Below are 23,165 nucleotides of genomic sequence, written 5' to 3'. Positions count from 1 at the left end.
TTGTTTTTGCACCCTAATTTATTGTCCCATAAACAAAAGGTTTATTCATATTTATTTTAAAGCTCATGAAATGCGGGCCAATCAAGCAGCTCCTCCCAGAATCCTTTGCGGCAGCAGCTCTGCTGTGGTGTTAGCTGTTAAGCTAGCTCTGGTTCAGTTGGTGATCTGACAGCCTGGAGCTAAAGGCACGCACACCGCCGGGGCTCTCTTCCGGATTATTCTCCTTTGACAGGTAACGTCGGGTTTGATCATTTTGTTCACAAAGAGACATGACAACAAGGTCGTTGATGGATATTAACCGAGGTTGAGTTAAAAAGTAGCCCGGACATATCAGTCACGTATTGTCTTAATGATATCAAGACGACACTTGCTATCGGTCTGTAACGCTGGATTGTGAATTTACCTTGCAGCACAGGCTTCTCAGTGATGCAGAGAGACAGCTGTTCACCTCCATGAATCAGTACATGACAATCTGTATAAGTAATGCCGTCCGACTCCCTAAGCTAACTCACAAACCAGTTCCATGGTAACTCAATAATGAACGCTCTCACTGCTAGCGCTAGCTCATTTAGCTGCATATTAGTGACATCCAGCTCTTCCGAAGGTAACATGGATTATTAAAGTTTGACTCTTAACTCCAATGTGTGTAATGGGCTAACCAGCTAAATGCATTAACTAGCTGCCGTGTTTGTTAGTTCAAGCGGGGTCTGTAATGCAGGTATTTTAATGCTCTTAAGTTGAAGAATCGCATTGTTGACTGGCCAACAACAGACTGTGATAAAAGTCATACCTTAACATAGAATAGAAGAGAATATCTTTATTGTCATTGTCACAAGTACAACGCGCAATCTTGTTTCAGTGCAATAGATAATATTTTAAAAAGTGCTAAGAAAACACAGCAACCCACAAGACAGACACACATGCATCTACATTGAACATTTTAATGCACAATTCCCTTAGGCAAGATATAGATATAGATATCACAGTACTGAATTTATGTTAACACACCTTTAACCTTAGCATGTGTAAAAACCTGTCAGTAAACGGGGTAGTGTTCAGAGTAAGTTGATGTAAGGAAATGTAAATGCATAGACGCCTTCATGTGGACAGCTTGTGATTTGTGATTCATTTACATTTTGTCTCTTCAAAGCAGGGTTGTAAGCTTTGTCAGACAACTCTACTAGCAAAGCTCTCCATGTTGGTTCATTTTTCTAATCAGATCCAGGTGGTCAGAAAAACAATAGTATTCCTGCTGACAGTGTGGCTATTTGTCACTCAGTCCTAGGGAATGAGCGCCAGGTTTTTATCCCACCTCTCAGTGGGAATGCTAAGATCGTCCCAGCTTGAAGGGAGAGCGGATTAGGATCCTGTTGGATTTGCACACAGAGGAAAACAGGGACACCTATTAGTGCTGTGAGAAAACACAAGAGACTTTGCTTAGCTCCCCCCCCTTTTCTGTAGATCATGAAAAGTAAAAACTCTTCCCACAATTCATGTTATTTGTGCTTCAGTCAGAGACAGTTTCTCATATTTCATATTAAACATTTCATATACATATTTCAGCACTCTCTATTTATTAATCAAAAACTGTCCCAACAGCTGAAGAAGACCCTCTGATGTGATTTCAACTTGCACTGCCCATGCTGCCACAGTGGGTCTGCTGTCACCATGCTACAGAGAGAAGAATGACATTTGTCTCATTTTAATTCCTGGAGCTGCTTCGGACAGAGTCGAGGCCTGCATAAAAAGCTGCTGCTCTAAGCCAAGTTGCTCTTTTTTTAAATTTTTTTTTTTACTTAGCCCACTTCTTTTCCAGCTTGGTGTGCGAACTGTTGTGGCTCAGAAGGCCAACTAAGCAGAAGGACAAAACTAGTGGATTAGACTGTGCACAGGGAGTGGGGAGTGGGGAGTGGACCAAGATAGCAGGCTCATATAGGCAAACATCATGCAGAGGGGACAGTAGGGTCCCTGTTTGAGACCCCTTCTCTGTGGTGCTTGTTTTTTTTTTTTCCCCGCAGTCCCCTCAGTTTGGATGGTTGAGCACAAGGGCTACTTTGAAGGAGACCACCGGTGGCTGTGGCTTGGCCGAAGCTGGCAGACTACATGCCAGCTATTGCTGATTTGAAACACTTGTCCACCAATAGAACTGCTGTAGCCTTCTTTGCTGCGGTCTCCAGTATGGTGAGTGGAGGCAGGAGGCATCACAGGACTGGAACTGAACCATCAACGCTGGTGTAGCTGGTTACTTTCCATCTTTTTTTTTTTTTCCCTGCACTGTGACGGAATACATTCCAGTTTTCAAGGACTTTACTCTCTGTGCTGGAAAGAAAAAACACAGCAGACAAGGTCATTTCTTAAAATTCAAACCCCGGAAAGAGGACTGCTGCAGGGGAGGATGAAGCTAAGGAAACAGGTGACAGTTTGTGGAGGGGCCATATTCTGTGTGGCTGTGTTTTCACTGTATCTGATGTTGGATCGAGTCCAACATGACCCTGCAAGGCGACAGAGCGGCGGGAACTTTCCTCGGGTAAGAAAAATGGCTCTGGTGGCAAGATATTTGAAACACTTTTTGTATATTTGATTGTGAAGCATGAGGTTTAGGATCAAAGCAGAAATTGGTATTAAGACTTATCTAATGTTTGCATTATACAGTTACTTTGTTCCTGTAGTAGCTCAGCTGATTTGAAATTTAAATGATGTGTCTATTTGTGTGAATTTCAGCAACCCTGATTGGTCTGCTTCTGCTATTTTTTACTTCTTTGAAGTCCAAACATTCCAGATCAAATGATTTCTAGACATGAAATAATTTATTTTTTTCCTGCAACACAGATTCAGAACGTAGGTTTGGTCAACAGATGTTTTATGATGTTATACAGCTGCATGATTTATTATTTGCGTGTGCTTTTGTCTTTAGAGCCAAATCTCCGTCCTGCAGAACCGGATAGAGCAGCTGGAGCAGCTCCTGGAGGAAAACCACCAAATCATCAGCCACATAAAGGACTCTGTGATGGAGCTCACAGACACAGGAGCTGTGTCTCCCAGCGGCCACCTGCCTTTCAGAAGTGCCAATGGTTCCTGGGTCCTACCCTTTGATGGCCGTCCCACTTTCCTCGCTGTTAAACCCCAGGATTGCCAATTTGCTGTGGGCAGCCGTGGTCAAACAGACGTTCAGGTGGGCCAGCTGTACAGGAGATGTTGTTATTGCTTTATTGTGAATGTTGGCGTTTGTCTTTGAGGTTGCATCTTAGAACAAATAATAAGTTTACATTTTGTTCTTTTAGATGCTGGATGTGTACTCTCTCCTCAAGTTTGATAACCCAGATGGGGGTGTGTGGAAACAGGGTTTTGACATTACCTATGAACCTGAAGATTGGGACAATGAACCGCTCCAAGTATTTGTGGTGCCCCACTCTCACAATGATCCAGGTGAGAACAGAGGACATAACACACAGAACAATTTTGTTTTGCTTTAATGTCTCAGTGATTTATCAACTTAATCCTATAGTCTGTAGAAAAGGCAAAAACATCCTAGGAGTAATTTAAAATTATAAATTTTTTCCTCATTATTGTTATTATTAGTATACATTTAACATGCCATCCATGAACAAAGGAATCAGAAAGGTGCTGGCAACGGGAAAACCTGCCACATGCTTGCCAGAATGCCTGCCAACACATTAGTCATTGATTTGTTAACAGACTGCAGAGACTCCCAAATGTTTTCAGTCAGCAGCAGGTAATAAGCCTAATTCTGGAGCTAAACTTAATTAAACTGTGTTGCAAATGTTCTTCCAATTGTTATGCAGTGTTCAGAGAGAGCCAGAAGTCAAACTGTCAGGTCAAGATGACGTAATTAGAAGACGTTTCACTGGTAATAGACTAGTTTCCCTAAATGGATATTGGGTCTTTTTAAAGGTTTGAGCGAAGCAGGTCAAACAATAAGTGAGTAATCCTGTCATTCACAGCTTACTGCAAGCTTTGGTTAACTTCAATATCTCAATTGTGCCAAATGTATTTCCACATAACTGCAGGATGATCTCTATAAAACAGTGAATATGTGAGATGAATACTTGATGTGGTATTTATAGATATGGTATTCTACATAGTTGAGTTTCAAAAGGGGCAAAGTAAGTGCCTCCAAGTCACTTACTTTTTTAACCACTCTGCTACCAAATAACTTTCTGAAGGGGAACAGCTCTCCTTGAATTAAATATGACTTTATTTTTGATCCAGTGCAGTACTTTTTCCCGCAGAGTCTCTTACCTGCTCAGTGTTCTCATCTCTGTATCCACCAGCTGTGTGAATAGGTTGTTGGGGTTGGAGGAAGTGGTTTTAATTTTTTGGACAGTCTGTTTGCAAACTGTGGTGTGAAAATCGCTCATATTTTATCTTCTTGTCTCGTTAGGTTGGATCAAGACTTTCGACAAGTACTTCACAGACCAGACGCAACACATTTTAAACAACATGGTGGTGAAGCTGGCAGAGGATCCTCGCAGGAAGTTCATCTGGTCTGAGATTTCTTTCTTCTCCAAGTGGTGGGAGAGTGCAGACATACCCAAGCAGGAGGCGATGCGCAAGTGAGTCACGGTCGATAATTCCTGAATGCCTGCTGGCCTTAAGTACAGTGTTTAACACAATGGGTAGTATCTGCTGGCAGAATGTGGTTGCTCTAAAAATAGTGTGTTATCTGCTTAATGTGACTGCCCCTTAAGGCTGGATTATCCTCACCTTGCTTTCTTAATCCTCTCTGTTCAACAGACTGATCCTTGGAGGCCAACTGGAGATTGTGACAGGCGGATGGGTGATGACTGATGAAGCTAACGTTCACTACTTTGCTATGATAGACCAGCTCATTGAAGGGCATCAGTGGCTGGAGAGGAATATCGGTATTCAAAAACGACTCCAGACTTTTTTTTTTGTGCATGTATTACATTTTGTTGTGCTCTGCCTCAATCTTTAGATTCTAAAATTAAGATGAGAACATTTTTCAGTGTGTGATGATACATTTAGAGCCTTTCATCCTGCATGCAGCAGGTGTAGCCTTTCACTCGGTGCGTGATAAAATGCTTTGTGCTACTTTCTCTGCTTCCTGCTGAGGAAAATGATTATCTCAAAGATGCATCTCTTCTCTCATCTCGTTGTAAACCTGAAACACTTGCTTCCTGCTGCCTGTCATAGGTATAACTCCCCGCAGCGGGTGGGCGGTGGACCCTTTCGGCCACAGCGCTACAATGCCCTATCTGCTGAAGAGAGCCAACCTGACCAGCATGCTCATTCAGCGGGTCCACTACTCCATCAAGAAACACTTTGCCTCCACCCGCAGCCTGGAGTTTATGTGGAGGCAGATCTGGGGTGAGTGGACTTGAGTTAGAGACGTCATATGATTCATGTGCTTATCTCTGTTAAGCTCATTGCAGGGTGAGTCATGCCTTCATATCTTGGCCTTTTGAAAGAGAGGGAAACTTTACAGGAGCAGTCAGTGTAATCGCTTAGGAAGAGCTATCTTCATTATTATTTCTTAATGAATTGAACATCTGCTGAAGATTTACAGTCCATTTGCTCGTAATGGAACAATCCTCTGATATTACACAGTTAGATACGATCAATTTGAGATATACTTCTTTTGGGGATTCATTTTGTAATGAAGAGTTAATTTTTGCTGCTTCATCTAGTATTACCTTCAAGTGTCCCCAGTGAACACAGAAGCCATAAATTCAAATTGCCAACACATTTGTTAGCACACTGTTTCCTTGATTAAAAATTGTTGGGTTTTGCGTAAAATCGAGTCCTCTCTTCTGAGGTTACTATGGTCAACAACAAACTTCTTTCAAGCCAGTATCTGTTTTTTTCTTCTGTGCTTTGATAGACACTGGATCCAGCACAGACATGTTTTGCCACATGATGCCGTTCTACAGCTACGATGTGCCTCACACCTGCGGGCCTGACCCCAAGATCTGCTGCCAGTTTGATTTCAAGAGGTTACCTGGTGGTCGGATAAACTGTCCCTGGAAGGTGCCGCCGAAACCAGTGGTGGAGGCCAACGTAGCAGAGAGGTAATACACGTGGGTTTGTTTACACTTAGTTTGGGAAAGTCATAGTGACTGTAAGTCTACCCTAGCTTTGTCCTAAGGAAATTATTTTAGGATATCTATTCAAGCTGCTTATATACTATGTATTATTATTCTATTCTATTCTATTCTATTATTTGACTATCTATCGGCTGATGTATTAGAGCTGAAAATGTTATACTATTTTTTAATGTTTCACCCTTTAAAAAGCAAATTTTTTCTCATCCTAGTTTATGAAAACACAATCAAATGTAGGAACTAGCTCAATCTTTTGACTCACTCAACTGGGAAATGAACAGCAGATCAGTTGATAGTGACAGTGAGTATTATACTCGGTGTACATGTTGGCTTCTTGAGTGACAATAAATGTCATTACAGAAATCCAAAGTACATTTTTTACTTTTCAAAACACAGTTGCATATTTAATCTACAAACTAGCTCTGATGTTTCAACTTTAAATGCCCTGCCCTCTATGCATCTTGGTCTGGTAATAAAATATGTTTGCAAAACCTTTTTTCCATCGTGTTTGACTCAAAAATCCACCATCAGTTGGGCATGTTGTATCTGCAATGTCAAACACTGATGGCTTCCTTGTGTTGAATTTGAATGCTTGGTAATCAGGCCAGTACTTTTGTAACTCTCGTTGTTATCTGTTCTGCTCCCTCACAAATAAACTTCACTCGATCTACGCCAATAAAAACAGCCAGAGAAGGTGAATGACCTCAGGGAGACCAACCACGACTGCAGATATTCTCAGTCTCATTAAAGCATTTTTAGGGGACCTTAAGAACATTTTAGAGGAGAGATTTCAGCTAATGGAAAATACCCCTAGGGCTAGTTTGATCCTCCTCTTTCCAAGGCCACAGTCATTTCCTACAACAGAGGGAAATGCAAAGCAGGGTGGTTTGAACGCCAAGTGTAACCTTTAAGTTGTCTCCTCCATTTTTTTTTTTTACTCCACTTTTCTCTCTTCCCATTTTCTTAATCAGGGCAAACCTGCTTTTGGATCAGTATCGCAAAAAGTCCAAACTCTACCGCAGCAAGGTGCTTCTCGTACCCCTGGGAGATGACTTCCGTTACGACAAGGCCCTGGAGTGGGATCAGCAGTACCTCAACTACCAGAAACTCTTTGACTACATGAACTCTCACCCAGAGCTGCACGTACAAGTGAGTCATAATCCCTCCTCTGTCTCAAGACGAATGTATGTCGTTGTCTTCTTTTATTTTTGGCATCTATTTGATTTGTTTGTGTGCTTCTCAGTGTGTGATGCACTGAGTATCTGAATGTACGACCTAACGTGATACTGAATCATGCAGTTCTGTTTTATCTCTGAGAGAACAAAGAATTCGTCACGACTCAATGTTTTGTTTTGAAGATGCCATGTAAGATGACAGGTGCATGCATAGTAATGAGAAACTTTGTTTTTTGTTAGTTCAGCTGTGCCTGTATGAAATATTTTTTTGAGCGCCTGTTTGCGTCGTCTGTTTGTTCCAGGCTCAGTTTGGGACTCTCACCGACTACTTCAGCGCTGTATACAAAGCGAACGGAGTGGTCGAAGGAGCCAGACCTGCAGACTTCCCGGTGCTTAGTGGAGATTTCTTTGCCTATGCGGACCGTGAAGACCATTACTGGACCGGCTATTTCACCTCTCGGCCTTTTTACAAGAGCCTGGACCGAGTTATTGAGTCACACCTCAGGTGAGACAGATGTAATACCTCACCACTTATTACTGACATCATCTGTGGTGTATGCTGTGGCTGTAAATGAGAGTGAGCTTGGTTAAGAGGCATACATGCATCAGCAACATTCTGTATTCAAATTAAAGTTCTGTTTAAGTTAAATCATGGGGTTACACTATCAGGACAAAACTTTCATTTGAATACACGTGACTTCAAAATGTTTTTCTATTGCTGCCTTCAATGGAACTCATAAAAAGCTGTGAAGTCATGTGAATGAGTGGCTTGGTGTTTAAGTGAAAACACTTGCTAGGCATTAGCTGAATGAAGGCCTTTCTTGCTTTATTGGCGGAAATGCTAATAAAACTTTTTAATATGTGCTGAAATGCCTGTGGAGGAACAAATCAAAAGACAACAAAGTCCACGATCTAGATTAACACTTGCTATGGCTCCTCTTTGTCCCGTACGTAGCTAACGTTAATCAAACTACATTGTACCAGCTGCACTCTCGCTAATGTTAGCTAATTTCGCTCTTCTAACTACAGACCCTATCAGTTGCGGTAATGTAATGTATTTGCGTGAAACTGGAGTCCATGGGCTCCGCCATTTCTGTGAATGTCATCAGACATGTCACAACCATAGACTGTAAAAAAAAAATGGACAGTGTTGCTCCGCCTTTTCCCGTTGTACTGTTTTGAAGGCAAAGAACCCTGTTTGAATGCGCAGCCATTGCGCAGCCAGAGTCTGCGCAGTAGAGAATTTCTGTGTTGCCACCATGGTTGCAATGGTAACTTCTGTGTTGCCACGGTAACGAGCTCCGCCCTACAGCGTACCGGCACGACATCCTATGGAGTTTCCCTCTACGGCAGCGGTCAATCAAAGTAAATCCGGAAGTAAAACCCTGTTTTTTAACCTCTAAAAAAGACATGAGGAGGAACACATGCAGGAAATGGTCGCGGCCGGGAGTTGAACTGGCGACCCCTGCGACAAGGACTGTAGCCTCTGTATGTGGGGCGCTTAGACTGCCCGAGATGGATTTTTTGACTGATACTGCAGCCAGCCACTAGGGGGAGGAGCTTTGGTGGAAGCCTCACTTCCAGAGCGATCGGACGTCCATTTTTTTTAGTCTATGGTCACAACTCGTGAACTCAATGCTCTCAGAAAATGTCAACGAAGTTGGGAGTACGTGAGTTTGTGTCATTTCTTGTGAACATGGTAAACACGACTCCATTCGAAGGCACCATCTCGTATATCTATAACATTTTCTCAAATGTGTGAGAAAACAGCTCAAAAAGTAACACAAGCTTTTCTTCACATTACAAACTGTTCAGTCAGCTATGTTGAAACAGATTCAGAAATACTTTATTTATCCCAGGGGGAAATTCAGTTGTTACAGAATGCTCTTGTATACAGTATGAGAAAGTAAAAAATATTAAAAGAAAGAATGAATATAAATACAAATGAAATAATATAAATTGGATTAATAATAAGTATATACAGAAATGCAGAATAGTTAGAGTTCGCTATGTACAAAAGCACTGGTGATGAAGGTATTACAGTCATGGCCAAAAGTTTTGAGAATGACACAAATATTACATTTTCACAAAGTCTGCTGCTTCAGGGTTTTTAGGTGTTTTTGTTAGATGTTTCTATGGTATAATGAAATACAATTAGAAGCATTTCATAAGTATCAAAAGCTTTTATTGAGAATTACACAGAATCCATGCAATAAGTCAATATTTGCAGTGTTGACCCTTCTTTTTCAAGACCTCTGCAATTCTCCCTGGCATGCTGTCAATCAACTTCTGGACCAAATCCTGACTGATGGCAGTCCATTCTTGCATAATCAATGCTTGGAGTTTGTCAGAATTTGTGGGTTTTTGATTGTCCATCCGCCTCTTGAGGATTGACCACAAGTTCTCAATGGGATTAAGATCTGGGGAGTTTCCTGGCCAAGGGCCCAAAATCTTCATGTTTTGTTCCCCGAGCCATTTTGTTATGACTTTTGCTTTATGGCAAGGTGCTCCATCATGCTGGAAAAGGCATTCTTCATCACCAAACTGCCCTTGGATGGTTGGGAGAAGTTGCTCTCGGAGGACATTCTGGTACCATTCTTTATTCATGGCTGTGTTTTTAGGCAAGATTGTGAGAGAGCCCACTCCCTTGACCGAAAAGCAACCCCACACATGAATGGTCTCAGGATGCTTCACTGTTGGCAAGAGACAGGACTGATGGTAGCGCTCACCTCGTCTTCTCCGAACAAGCCTTCCTCCAGATGCCCCAAACAATCAGAAAGGGGATTCATCAGAGAAAATGACTTTACCCCAGTCCTCAGCAGTCCAGTCCCTGTACCTTCTGCAGAATATCAATCTGTCCCTGATGTTTTTACTGGAGAGAAGTGGCTTCTTTGCTGCCGTCCTTGACACCAGGCCTTCCTCCAAAAGTCTTCGCCTCACTGTGCGTGCAGATGCACTCACACCTGCCTGCTGCCATTCCTGAGCAAGCTCTGCACTGGTGGTGGCCCGATCCCGCAGCTGTAACACCCTCAGGAGACGGTCCTGGCACTTGCTGGACTTTCTTGGGCGCCCTGGAGCCTGTTTGGCAACAATTGAACCTCTCTCCTTGAAGTTCTTGATAATTCGATAGACGGTTGACTGAGGTGCAATCTTACTCGCTGCTATAAACTTCCCTGTTAGGCCCTTTTTGTGCAATGCAATGATGGCTGCACGTGTTTCCTTGCAGGTAACCATGGCTAATAGATGAGGAACAATGGTGTCATGCACCATCTTCCTTTTAAAGTGTCCAGTCACTCAATCATGACAGATTGATTGCCAGCCTTGTCCTCATCAACACCCACACCTGTGTTAATGTGTGTGACACCTGTGTGTCATTGAAATGATGTTAGCTGGTCCTTTTGTGGCAGGGCTGAAATGCAGTGGAAATGTGTTTTTGGTGATAAAGTTCATTTTCAAGGCAAAGAGGGACTTTGCAATTAATTGCAGTTGAGCTGATCACTCCTCATAACATTCTGGAGTATATGCAGATTGCCATTATAAAAACTGAAACAGCAGACTTTGTGAAAATTAATAGTTGTGTCATTCTCAAAACTTTTGGCCATGACTGTATATACAGGATGTTGAAATGGCAGGGATATTGCACAGTATGTATACGTGTATTGCACAGAGTACAGGATATAGTTCAGTCATCAGAGGGAGGAGTTGTACAGTCTGATGGCCACAGGCAGGAATGATTTCCTGTGGCATTCTGTGGGGCATTTAGGGGGGATCAGTCTTGCGCTGAATGTGCTCCTGGGATTCACCAGCATGTTGATCTACACCTGTAGTTACTATAGTGGTATTAACTTTGAAACAGGGTCCTTAAAGTGTGATTGAACTGTTTACGATTTTTTTTCTGCCGTTATTAATGATTTGGATTGAGCTAAAAAGGCTAAAAGTTAAGAGGTGTGGCTGTTATAGTCACCAAAAAGTGAATCTATATGAGCCAGTAACTTAAATCTAGAGTTAAATCCAGGACAATTTACAGATTAAACAGGAGTAGACTTGAAAATATCAAATCGTGTGCACACATTTCAAGCCAACTACAAGAAGCTACTTAGTCTCATTGTATTCACTAAGCATTTGTGATGTCCTTCAGGGGTGCAGAGATCCTCTACAGCCTTGCCGTTGCAAATGCCCGTCATGCTGGCATGGAAGGGCGCTACCCGGTCTCAGACTATGCTCTGCTCGTCGATGCCAGGCGGTCTGTGGCCCTCTTCCAACACCATGATGCCATCACCGGCACTGCTAAGGAGAATGTTGTTGTTGATTATGGCACCAGGTAAGAATCTCCGCGAGAGATGACTGTATGGATTAGAGATGATATTGTATTGAACAGAGGAGGAGTTCCCTCTGTCTAATTCTATGTATTTGTGACTAATTTATACTCCTCTGTTCAATACATTGAAGCAAATTAAAATTTGTTTACTGTGACTGAGGCTGTGAGCCATTCATTTATTCTTCCTCTTTCTCCCTAGATTACTGCGTTCGCTTATCGGTCTGAAGAGAGTGATAATCAACGCTGCTCATTTCCTGGTGATGAAGAACAAAGAGTTTTATCGCTTTTATCAGACAGAGCCATTCCTGGAAACGGTAATTGGAAATATTGAGAAGCAATCTCCCTAACTGTGTCGAAAACAATTGAAAGATCCTGCATGTTTGGTTCCTTGTGGCAGCATTCAGTTTGTGGGTTTTTTCTGTGCTCTATTTTTTAATTTCTGCAGGATGACAGGCGTGCTACACAAGACTCCCTGCCTCAGCGCACTTTAATCGAGCTGGACCCAGCAGGACCCAGGTATTAACTGCATCCCCTCACATCTTAAATCTCCTCTCCCTCCCTCTCCTTCAGCCACTCCTTCTCCGTCTTACTGTGCGTCCTATTACTTTTCCCTTTCCCCCCCTCCACCAGGTACGTGGTTCTGTTCAACCCCATCGAGCAGGAGCGGCTGTGTGCTGTGACTGTGTTGGTCAACACCGTGAGGGTGCGAGTGCTCACAGAGGACGGACAGACCGTCCCCGTGCAGCTGAGCGCTCAGTGGAGCTCTGCAAGTCAGATGAGCGCTGAGGTATTTGAGGTATGAGATTGAATTCATTAGACACCGCAGGTTTTTCGCAGGTAGTGAAAATTGGCATACCACCAGCTCGGCAGCTGTGTGTCACACATTATGCTCCATACTCGACCCGTTCAGTCAGAAAACTGCTGTGCACTCAAAGCAATTTTCACAGAGCTTGATTCAAAGTCATTATTATTGTGTGCTTAAATTGAAAGAATATAGAGCGGAGGCAAAGTGCTGTGTGTGAGTGAGTGAGTGATGCAAGCTGGTGTCGGTATCTGTAGTAATAAAATATGAAGCATTTCAGTTTGAAAGATGGACGTGCAACAGATTGCTTGTTTATAAAATGTCCAGCTTGGATGGATTGTTTGCTCTGATGTGCGTGGGATATGTGGGAAAATGAACGGTAAAGTGATCCAATTTATACATCTTAATCGCTTGCAAGTTTTCATGGCAAGCAAACATGGCAAGACTTGTGATGAATTGGCTCGAGTTAGAAAACTACAGGTGCAGAGAAAGAAAGAGGAATCTGGGTTGTGGTGTTATGGAGAATTTAGCTCATTGACTTGTGAAGCGGCTAAAATTGAAAGGTGCCGCAGAGACTATGTGGGATCGTGTTTGTGATGCGTCTTGCATCTAAATCAAAATTAAAGTCCAAGGAAAGTTTTCTATTTATTAACAAAACACCCTCTTTTTATGCCACACCCATGAACCCAAGACTGGAAATGAAGTTAACCATAAAAGGAAATAATCATGATCAGCAAATAAGACATGAATCAACATTATGGCCCCTACAACTTGTGTGACTCTCATCTTACTTCTGTATGAGGCCAGGAGATTAAAGCTACTGTAGTGGCTAGAAGCAACGCAAAACACTATGACTGCACTTTTTGCTGTCATGGGAATTAGGTTATGTTCCTAATTAAAAGAAAAAACTTATAAGAGACTATCCCCAATAATATCCCTTAATCCAGGAGTGAGATCATCCATCACGAACATAGACTGTATAAATGATGGAGGTAGTATCCGTGACGTCACCCATCTGTTCCTGAGCGCTGTTTTGAAGCCAATCGACGGCAGCAGCCATATTGGAAATGCGGAACTCAACCAGGCATAGGCTGTTCCCGAAATGGCCTGCTCCATACTACTTACTAATGTAGGAGGCAGTAGGTATTGCCTACTAAATACTGGGTTTGAATTTAGTATGTAGTATGACTGTTCTGTTCGATCTGTGTTGCAGTACGCTGGGTCAGACGTCACTGGATTTCCGGTTTTGGAAAGCGGAAGTAAGCAATGGCGAAGCCAATAGAGAAACTGCTTCTTTAGCATCCATTTATGATTTAAAAAGTTAGGATGTGGTTTGTATGTAATTTGATAACTTCCACAGCACCTAAAAAAGGGATTTCCTCCCGTCAAGAAAGAAGGAAAAAGAAAAAACGGAACGAGCGCTGTTCATTATGGGAAACAGTAGAAGAATCAGTTTCACATTCCAGAATCAGTAGACATCCGGGGAGTTTTGGCATACTGCAGATTTTGCTCTTTTTCACATACTACTTACTACATAGTGAATTCTGGCCAAATCAGTACTTACTGCTAGTATAGTAGGCGGTTTTGGAAACAGCCATTGTGTAACGTAAAGGGGCGTAGTTTGAGCCTCCTAGCCAACAGCTATGTGTTCCCGACCGGGAGTCCAGTCAGTCATGTCCTTATTTGGGGAAAAACTCGTAATCTTAGTATCTTCTGAACCGTCACGTTAGAAATAAATTCACCCCCCGTACAGTGTGTGCCAATAGAGAGATTAGCTACGTAGAGCCAAGCCGTTTTTTGTACCAGGCTGTAAACATGTTTATTAATGCTGCAAAGATTGTCTTTTTTTAATTGGTGTCTATGTGGTTTCTGGTGTTTCTGCAGCCAGCCTCAAGCGGATTCTCGATGAACAGCAGTTTATAACACTTCCGCATGGGCTTCATAGTTTGAGCCCGTAGATCGGGAAACAAAATTACCTGTGCAAGTGAGGTTGAGGTAGCTCAGAGAGAGAGAGAGAGAGTCTGTAGGTTGGTGGTTTGACCAATTAGAGGTCTCTTGGTAAAAATTTTGAGTTGCTTCTGACAGGTCTTGTACTGTTAAGGTAAAAGTACTCAAATAGTTTGTACTTGTAAATAAAGCTGTGTCAGAGTTTCACGTGTACTTTTCACCTCTTCCTTTTTGATGTGTCTCTGCGAGCTCGCTCTTGTGTTTTCTTTTCTGTTCTCGCAAAAACACACCAGTTGAATCCGCTTGAATCGTATATTGAATCTGCTGTATGTCTGAAAACATTCCCCCTTCGCTTCTCCCAAATTCATTTATTGAGCTCGGATAAACTTCTCTCCACCCACAGAACTTCATAAATTTAAATGAGACGCAGAGAGACACAGGCACATTAACAAAATCACTCATCACATTTTAATTATAGCACTGTTGCTAATGCGTTAATACTTTTAACTTGCTTTATGGTCGGCTCTGGCTGTGTAGATTAAGAGAGAAAATTAAATCAGAGCTGTACTAAAACAACCTTTTTACATGCCAGTGTTTGCAAATTTCTGTTTTAATTAACTTATGTTGAACCTGTCTTCATCCAGGCAACGTTCATGGTCCGCCTGCCCCCACTTGGCCTAGCTGTCTTCCATGTCTACGATGCTCCTGACTCGCCCATGACACTCCGCTCCGACACTCTGCTCAGGCTGTCCGGTCGAGGTGTCACTGCCCGAACTGGGGATCCGCTCCCGGTCCGCTCCCAGCAGTCCGACCCTCAGACCTTCTACATCAGCAGTCAGTCTCTCACTCTGGGATTCTCTGGAACCACTGGCCTGCTGGAGGTTTGTGGTTTATCGATCAGTGCTTCTGTCGAGGAAATCCTTCGTTCAGATTTAGGGGCGTGTGTAGTCGCTTTGATCTTTTAGGAGGATAAAAAAGAAAAACCCTGAGCCCCTGAGCTTGATAACCCATGAAATCCCAGATGTATAACTACTAACAACACATGCCATGTTCACTTTGATCAAATGCCCTTTCATCTTATTTTTTCTTCTTAATTCTGGGTCTTTTTTTGTCTTTAATTTAACTCTTCTTCTTTTTATTTCTCTGTAGAGTATCAAGCGTAAAGATGATCCCCAGGAACTGAAGGTTCAGATGCAGTTCATGGTTTACGGCACTCGTCCCTCCAAAGACAAAAGTGGAGCGTACCTCTTTCTACCTGACGGGAAAGCGAAGGTATTATCTTTTTGTTGTTGCGTCTCGGTTGTTTACTTGCCTCTCAAACAGCTTTGATAGCAGCTACTCTGTGAATTGTGTAGTTGTATCACGCTGGGACGCTCGGGGGGGCAGAAAAGCACACACACACTCTGGGTGCCGTTTCATCTTTTGATTTCAGTCAATGTTTTATGGGCTTCCTTGCCTTACTGTACCTCATCACTTATTCTTCCTCTTACATTTTTAGCACTTCTTGAAAATCTCTTCCCGTTTTTCAGCCTTACAACCAGAAGGAGCCTCCCGTGGTGCGTGTGGTGGAGGGGCCTCTCTTCTCGGAGGTGGTGGCACACTACCAGCACTTTCAGCAGACCATTCGCATATACAACGTGCCAGGTAATAAACACACAAAACTGCTAACTGGAATCTGCTCAAATGGCTTTGCAAAAGCTTTTTATGTTCAGTTAAAAGGCGGCAGATGGCACAATGTAAAAAAGAGCCAATATGTTTGACAAAACGGCTATTTATATTTCAATTAGGTAAGCACTTTCTGTCAACAGCCTATTTTAAACTTTAAGTGGGCAGAAGAAAAATAGTATTTACAAGTACACAACAGAGGGAGGTGAATGGAAAGTGCGAGCCGAGTTTGGATCCTTTATTGTTTTTTCTTTTCCTTTTTTTTTAGAACTTGTTTTTTTCACAGTACAGATATAAAGCAGAACAAAAGAATGGAACAGGGAGAGTTTTGCCACTCTGAACAGAAAGGAAAAGGAGTTACACAAATGTTATAACGGGCGTAAGATCCACGCAAAAGAAGGGCATCTTTTCCTGTACCCCAGACTTTCTTGAATTTGGATGTTTAAGGCCTCAGAGGGAAGACTCTCAGTATAAAGATTTCATCAATGTCTAAAGATTCCAGTGAAAAGCTGGTCCTAATTTGAAGGAACATTTTACCAAACCCATCTGTTAATTCTTTGCGGGTTGAAACCACACTGTGCACATTTGAATAAAACATGTGGTAATGTTTGCTTCCTGGGAACCACAGAACCTCCAGTAGCTGGGAAAGCCAAAATGTTGAGTCTTCTGAAAGGCTGTAATGAAATCTTGTGTTTCTTTTCTTTAGGTGTGGATGGGTTGTCTATAGACATCAGCACCATGGTGGACATCAGGGATCAGACCAATAAGGAGCTGGCTATGAGACTCACAACAGACATCCAGAGTGGGGGGATCTTTTACACAGATCTCAACGGCTTCCAGGTCAGTCCCAGCCTCAGCAACAGAGGAATAGCTTTGTGTGCTGATGGTGAAATTTCATCGTCATAATGTGTATTCAGCTTTTCTCTCACATTAACATTAGGATGGCGTTCATCAAGTCTTAACTGTTGTCATTCTGTGTTTGTTCCCCCCCCATAGATGCAGCCTCGTCACAACCACTTAAAGCTCCCCCTGCAGGCCAACTTCTACCCCATGCCCAGCCAGGCGTACATCCAGGACAGCAATCACCGCCTCACTCTGCACACAGCGCAGTCTCTGGGCGTCAGCAGCCTGGAGAATGGTCTGTATTTTTTTTGTTGCATTTCTTTAATGTGTCATTTTTTTTTTGTGTCTTTTTTTTCTCCGTTATTGGCCTTCACCTTTCTTAGCATTATACCTCTCCCGCTTTCCTCTCAAGATCTTTTCAGAGGGCAATCCAGTTCATGCTCTCACATTAATTTACTCGGCTAATCCTTTTATCACCGTTATGCGAGTAATGGAGGCGTCTGTAAAGGACGAACAGCTAATAGTGTTTTTATCTCCCCTGAGTGATGTCTTAAAGTTCAATACAAAAGCCGTGCATAAAAGCCACTGTCCTTGGTCCTCCTCCTCCTCCTCCTCCTTCTTTTAGGCCAGCTTGAAGTGATTATGGACCGGCGGCTGATGCAGGATGATAACCGCGGGCTGGGTCAAGGCCTGAAGGACAACAAAAAGACTGCCAACCGCTTCCGCCTGCTGCTGGAGACGAGATCCATGGGCAACAAGGTCAGGAAGACGACAGCGAAGGCGTTTATTGAAGCCGAGCGCTCTTTAGATTCCAGCCCACCTGTCTGAGTCTTCACTGTTGACGGGCTTTGTACATGGCTGTGGAATATAAGAGCTTCGCGTCCTTCATTCTGTCTTCACTAACACCTTTTTTGTACCTTTTTTTAATTCTACTCACCACCCTTATGTCTCGTTTCATCACGTCCTAACTTTGTTTTCTGTCTCTTCTTTTTCTACTTATTAACCTTCAGCATGACGGCTTCTTTGCCAAACTCTCGTCCTTGTTTCACTCTTTCCTCTCCAAAATCTTGACCAACAGAGTTCAAGAGGTAACGTTGCCTTGGCAACAGAGAGGATGCTTGTTAGTGCACATCATAGCTTGTGGTCTGTAGATCCTCCAGTTCCTTCTTCCAAAAAAAATGTGCTCTCCTCCACCTGGTAGCTGTAGCCAAACCGGTCCGTCTTCATGACAGCATCTTTGAAAGTAACAAATGATACCATTTGTCAAGTAAATGATTCTACATGACGGAGAACGGATGGCTTTGGCTGCAGTTTGACGGTTAGCTCTGTAGAGAAACTGCTGACGGTGTTGGGGATGAACTTGCTCTGGCCTGAGGCGAACATCAAACATCATTGTTGTTACATTTTGGAAAGACAGCGCAGAGCAGGGGATGTAACAAACCAAATGTAGATTGATTAGTTCTGTCTGTCTGGAGTCCAATTAAAAATATAGCTTGTGCTTTATAAAAGACGTCAGAGCCTATTCCTCGTGCAGTGCAGTCATAGAAAAACAAACATCTCTGTTAGATTGATGCCACGTTGATGAGTGACAGTGTAACTTTACTGTGTCCGCCCTCCTCCAGATGCATGACACAGCAACAACCAGCTTCCCGTCAATACTCAGTCACATGACCAACGCCTTCCTAAACCACGAGGTGCTACCGCTGCCCGTCCTGCCCAAAAGACGCGGGATCCCTCCTCTACAAACCTTCACTCCTCTCAAGTCCATCATGCCCTGCGACCTCCACCTGCTTAACCTGCGCAGCATCCAGAGCCAGGTGACCAGACCGAAAGACAAAGATGCAGGATAACACCTTTTTTTTTTTTTTTTTTTTTTGCAGATTTTTTGTGTGTTATTGACTTTGAAAATGTTCCCCTGTGGTGATTCTGTGTGTTTGTGTGTTTTGAGCAGCAGGACCCCCTCTCTCCTTCGCCATACACAGCTTTGATTCTTCACCGTCTGGGCCTGGACTGCGGCCTGGAGGCTCAGAACCTGGGCTTCAACTGCACCACCACACAGGGACAGGTCAGGGGGGAAAACACACAACCACACACACAAACACATGCACGAACAAGCAAGCAAGGACAAATAAGGACAACCATCTGCTCTATTATAATTTTTCCACTAAACACTCTTTTTACTTTAGCAGCGATTTGTGTGATTGTGAAAAAGTAACCAAATAAACTCACTGAGGAAAGTAACTATTATGACATTTATGTTTTAGGCTACCTATGTTTTTTTCTATCTCAATTTCTTGCACAGCTACAGCTATTATTTAATATCAGACTGGTATTACACATACATAGATCATTATCAATAAAGGAAGACGTCCTACATAACAAGTTATTACCACTATGAGCAGTAAATAAAGCTCTTAAAATAAACGCCATTCTATCTTTACCATAAAGGTGCTGTTTGGATTGAATCATTCATGACAATAAAATAAAAATTAAGTTTGTTCTCACCACTTATCCCTTCCTCCGACTTAATCTTTCTCTATTTGAATTGTCTCTGTCCTCATATTGGATGCCTGTCTTTGTCCCTGATGCCTCCCTCCTCTCTCTGTCTCTCTCTCTCTGCAGCTGAGCATATCCAGCCTTTTCAAGAACCTGGACCTGCAGCTGCTGCAGCCCGTCTCCCTGACTCTAATGCATTCCAGTGCGCCTCTGGCCAACGACTCCACCATCAGCCTGGACCCTATGGAGATCTCCGCCTTCAAGCTCAAGCTGCGCTAAAAAAGCCGTCCTCACGTGACAGAAGCAATAACAACCAAAGACGGCCACAGACTGGGCGGCAGAGAGGGCCGTGTCTCTCTGTTTTTGTCGAGCAGAACCACATTCACTTCAGCGCCGGGAGAGGACGGTTCCACTGTAACAGGACTGACTGCACAGCAGGGGGCAGGCCATAGCTGTTACTGTGGATGTCTCTGAGAGCAGCGAAATACTAGAACTCGCTGGGAAACAAGAAAGACTACCAGGATCAGACAACAGCCGGGAGAATCTCTCTGTAATCAAAATGAAATCTCATTTAGTTCTGCTTTGTAAGAACTCATTTTCTATCTCTGCTCCATCCTTGACTGAACTACTGAATGTAAATATATCCAAAATGACCTAAGGAGAGGGGGCTGGGACTCGTGCCACATCAGAGTGCAATTTACAAAGCTTTATTTGGTGAATGAGTTTTTAATTTTCTATGTACACAGTGAAGAAGACACATCACAGTGATTATTCTTTTTTTTTTTGTACTTGACTGCAATTTATTTTGTTCCCGACAGACTCGAATGCAGCAAAGAGAATGTGTTCTCTCTTCATCTCAACCCGCCATGCTGCAGCTCTTAAAGCTTATGATGTCCGAGTCCAAGAGTCTCACGTCAGTCACTGTGCGATACAAAATGCGGTCACTTCTCATGTCAGACGACTGTTTACCTTCTGTTTGTAGATACTTGACACTTTCTTTCACTTCTCTTCCTCCCCGAGCCTCGTCTCCGCTGATGAGAAGCCTGTGGAGGAGGAATCCGTGCATTTCAAAGCTCCTGTCAGTCATTCCTGTGCTCGTACTTCACTGCTGAGAGTTTGGCTGTGTTTACCACGCTGTATGCAGTAGAAGAGTAGACAAAGACTATACCTCATTTATTCCACACGGCAGATATATCAGTGTGTGTGTGTGTGTGTGTGTGTGTGTGTGTGTGTGTGTGTGTGTGTGTGTGTGTGTGTGTGTGTGTGTGTGTGTGTGTGTGGCTGTATGGCTGTATGTGTGTAGAGTATGTTGATGTGAATACTTGGTGAGATTACAGTGTGCACTATCAGGGACCATTCACAGCACTGTTAGGTCTCATATGTTAGTCCGGGTGTGTTTGTGGAAAGCAGTGGGTCATATCATGTCTGGAGGAAGGGTGCTTTGGAAGAGGAGAATGAGTTTTTTCATCTTAAATAAAAAAATGACACATTTACGTCAGTGGTAAAGTGGAAAAGGGAGAGTTGCAGAAAGATCTGATTTTTTAGAAGTCTGCCTTGAGCTGTTTGCTTACATAATTGATCAACCCTTGTTAAAAAATGTCAAAAATACTGACATAGCTGCGGGCTATTAATGAAATCTCAAATGTGTTCAACCACAAAGACGCACACTCATTTGATGAGCAGAAATCTTTAAAAAAAAACAGTTGAAATGACTTAAGTCGCTGTCAATTTTCTTTCTTTTGGTTTCAGCACTTTATCATCTCTTAGATTTCTGCCAACATCCTCATTCAATAAATCTAAATGGAATACGAATGTTGTGCTCATTGCAGTTATGTTTCGCCCCCCAATTTGAAATATTTGACTCAACTTGTGGTGAGAAGCAGTCATGAAGTTGACATTTTGGTTCCTATTCTGAGAAGATTTTGAGTGTGTGGATGAAAAAGGTGGAAAAAAAAAAAATCAAAAGATGAAGTATTCTCAGCCAGGAGATGTACAAAAAAAGAAGTTCTATTTTGGGTGTGAAGTTAAGGTTTCTTTCATCAGACAATGTGTTCCACAAAAAAGCAGCACATAATGAAAATCATGCTCCAATGCAAACAAACCAAGAAATACATTGTCTGCTCATGTGCAATCAGCAACTTCTTCCCAAAGTACCAGGTTGCATTATTTCCTGCACATATGAGACAGTGAAGTATGTTAAAGTCCTGTGTGTTAGCAGTTAAAACACTTTGTAATTGGGACACAGCATTAGAGTGTGCGTGTGAAAACTGTGGGTGGGACGGTGTTTCTGGAAGGAGATGTTGCTGTTAAATTTTTTAGATGTAATTTTTAAAAAAGCTGCGAGCGCTTTGAGTCAAACTCTATTCATCTCCATCGGTGGTAAGAAATCTCCAGAGAGCGATTTCTCAAAAAGCTCAACACATGAAACGAAAACTGTCTGCGCTTCAAGACACGACTAAATTACTTGAGAGAGAAAAATGTGTTAATTTGGGTGAAATGGACGTTTTTATGAAGATATTGAATCAAGACCGTCACAGGGCTGCCCAGTTTCTTCAAATGGAGACTTTTTTTTTCCTATTAAAGCTCCACAGTGCTTCTTCCCCTGAGGCATTTCCCTTCTTTTTTTTTTGTATTGGTGGCGCGTCTGTGGAGGATGTTGTCATCTGTGTCCAAAGCTGAGGCTGGACTCCTCACAGCATCACCTGTGTCACACTTTGTGCTGCACCACCGTCCTTCCCCCCACTGTGTCCCTTCACTTGTACCCCTGATCTGCTTCATTCTCCACGAAGCCTCCCGCTGCTCCGATACTCTCCTTCCATCTAGAATCCAAAGTTTAATAAATTCTCTTTCACATCCTCTTTCAGTATCCCTGCAAAGCTGGAGTTGACTGCTTCTCAACTTGTACTTCGCCCTGTCGTCTCATGACCGTGCCATGACCTCCTGTCCCTCCTTCTCTGTGTCTGAGTCTGTATTTTTGTCTTTTACTTTTTTTTTTTTAAATGTGATATCTGTGTAGCGCTGTCTCTGTTTGTTCAGAGGTAATATATGAAGACGAGGTCTGGCCTGTATTTGCTAATTCATGAAGGATTAAAGCTGCAGGGGAACAGGAGAGATGAATAAAAATTTACTTTATCTTAAATTTATGAGATTCTCTGTGATTTTAACACACCTGACTGTATTCAGGTCTCCATTAATGTTATCACTGTTTGTTCTGGTCTCTGTCAGTAGGGGGCAACGTTGAGTCAATGCTTGAATGAATAGCTTGAACGCTGTTTATGTGTTGATGTTAGAAGCATGGATTTACTCATCCAGGGTTGACCGTGGATGACTTCAAACTAAGCAGGTGTGAAGTTGAATTTTAACACTTGATTTTAAAAAAAGCAGCAGAGATTTTCCACTCATGTTAAATCCTCTGGAGGTAACAGACTGCTCTGTTGTACAGGAGTTAAACCGTGAAAACACATTTTTGTTTATGCCTTGTAAACTTAAATAAGAAGCAGAGAAGAAGAAGAGAGTGTGGCGGCAGGGTTGCCTGAGGCCATGTTCTATGTGTGTGTGTGTGTGGTGGTTGATGAAGCCGGTGGTGGCCCCCCTAGGGACACTCAGTCTCTACATTTTCCCCTCAGACTCTGCTGCTGCTTGCCAACTGTATTTTTCCACGAACAGAGGAAGAACAGACAGTCAACTTGGTCACAAACAAACAACATCTCAGGAACCAGAATAATTAATCTGGACCTCAGTGTCTAATTTCGATTTGAATGTGAAATCTGCTAATGAGGAACTAATGTGTCGTTGTTTTGATTAATCTAATATATCTTGTTGTCGAGGCGTGTTAG

General features: G+C 42.7%; 1 protein-coding gene across 1 annotated transcript; it reads left to right on the top strand.

The window, feature by feature from the left end:
• The first annotated feature begins 108 nt into the window (after positions 1–108).
• man2a2 (mannosidase, alpha, class 2A, member 2) lies at positions 109–22,468 on the top strand. The gene is made up of 23 exons (XM_034685256.1): positions 109–232; positions 1,600–2,527; positions 2,915–3,172; positions 3,282–3,426; positions 4,403–4,574; positions 4,756–4,883; positions 5,176–5,349; positions 5,864–6,050; positions 7,055–7,232; positions 7,561–7,763; positions 11,397–11,579; positions 11,776–11,890; positions 12,022–12,092; positions 12,207–12,372; positions 14,970–15,206; positions 15,475–15,597; positions 15,855–15,969; positions 16,697–16,830; positions 16,987–17,128; positions 17,459–17,592; positions 18,456–18,650; positions 18,785–18,898; positions 19,456–22,468. Exons 2-23 carry the CDS (start codon positions 2,396–2,398, stop codon positions 19,606–19,608), a joined length of 3,459 nt encoding a protein of 1,152 aa, XP_034541147.1. The 5' UTR covers positions 109–232; positions 1,600–2,395; the 3' UTR covers positions 19,609–22,468.
• Positions 22,469–23,165: the final 697 nt, after the last annotated feature.

Source organism: Notolabrus celidotus, chromosome 6 (assembly GCF_009762535.1).
Source record: "Notolabrus celidotus isolate fNotCel1 chromosome 6, fNotCel1.pri, whole genome shotgun sequence".
Lineage (NCBI taxonomy): Eukaryota > Metazoa > Chordata > Actinopteri > Labriformes > Labridae > Notolabrus > Notolabrus celidotus.
The sequence above is the reverse complement of the archived record's forward strand: the minus strand, read 5'-3'. Positions and strand labels throughout refer to the sequence as shown.

Excerpts from the sequence above, each read along its gene's own strand:
- man2a2 (XM_034685256.1), top strand. The coding sequence starts at position 2,396 with ATGAAGCTAAGGAAACAGGTGACAGTTTGTGGAGGGGCCATATTCTGT. Across the intron at positions 7,233-7,560 it reads ACCCAGAGCTGCACGTACAA|GCTCAGTTTGGGACTCTCAC; the intron begins GTGAGTCATAAT and ends TGTTTGTTCCAG. Across the intron at positions 12,373-14,969 it reads TGAGCGCTGAGGTATTTGAG|GCAACGTTCATGGTCCGCCT; the intron begins GTATGAGATTGA and ends GTCTTCATCCAG.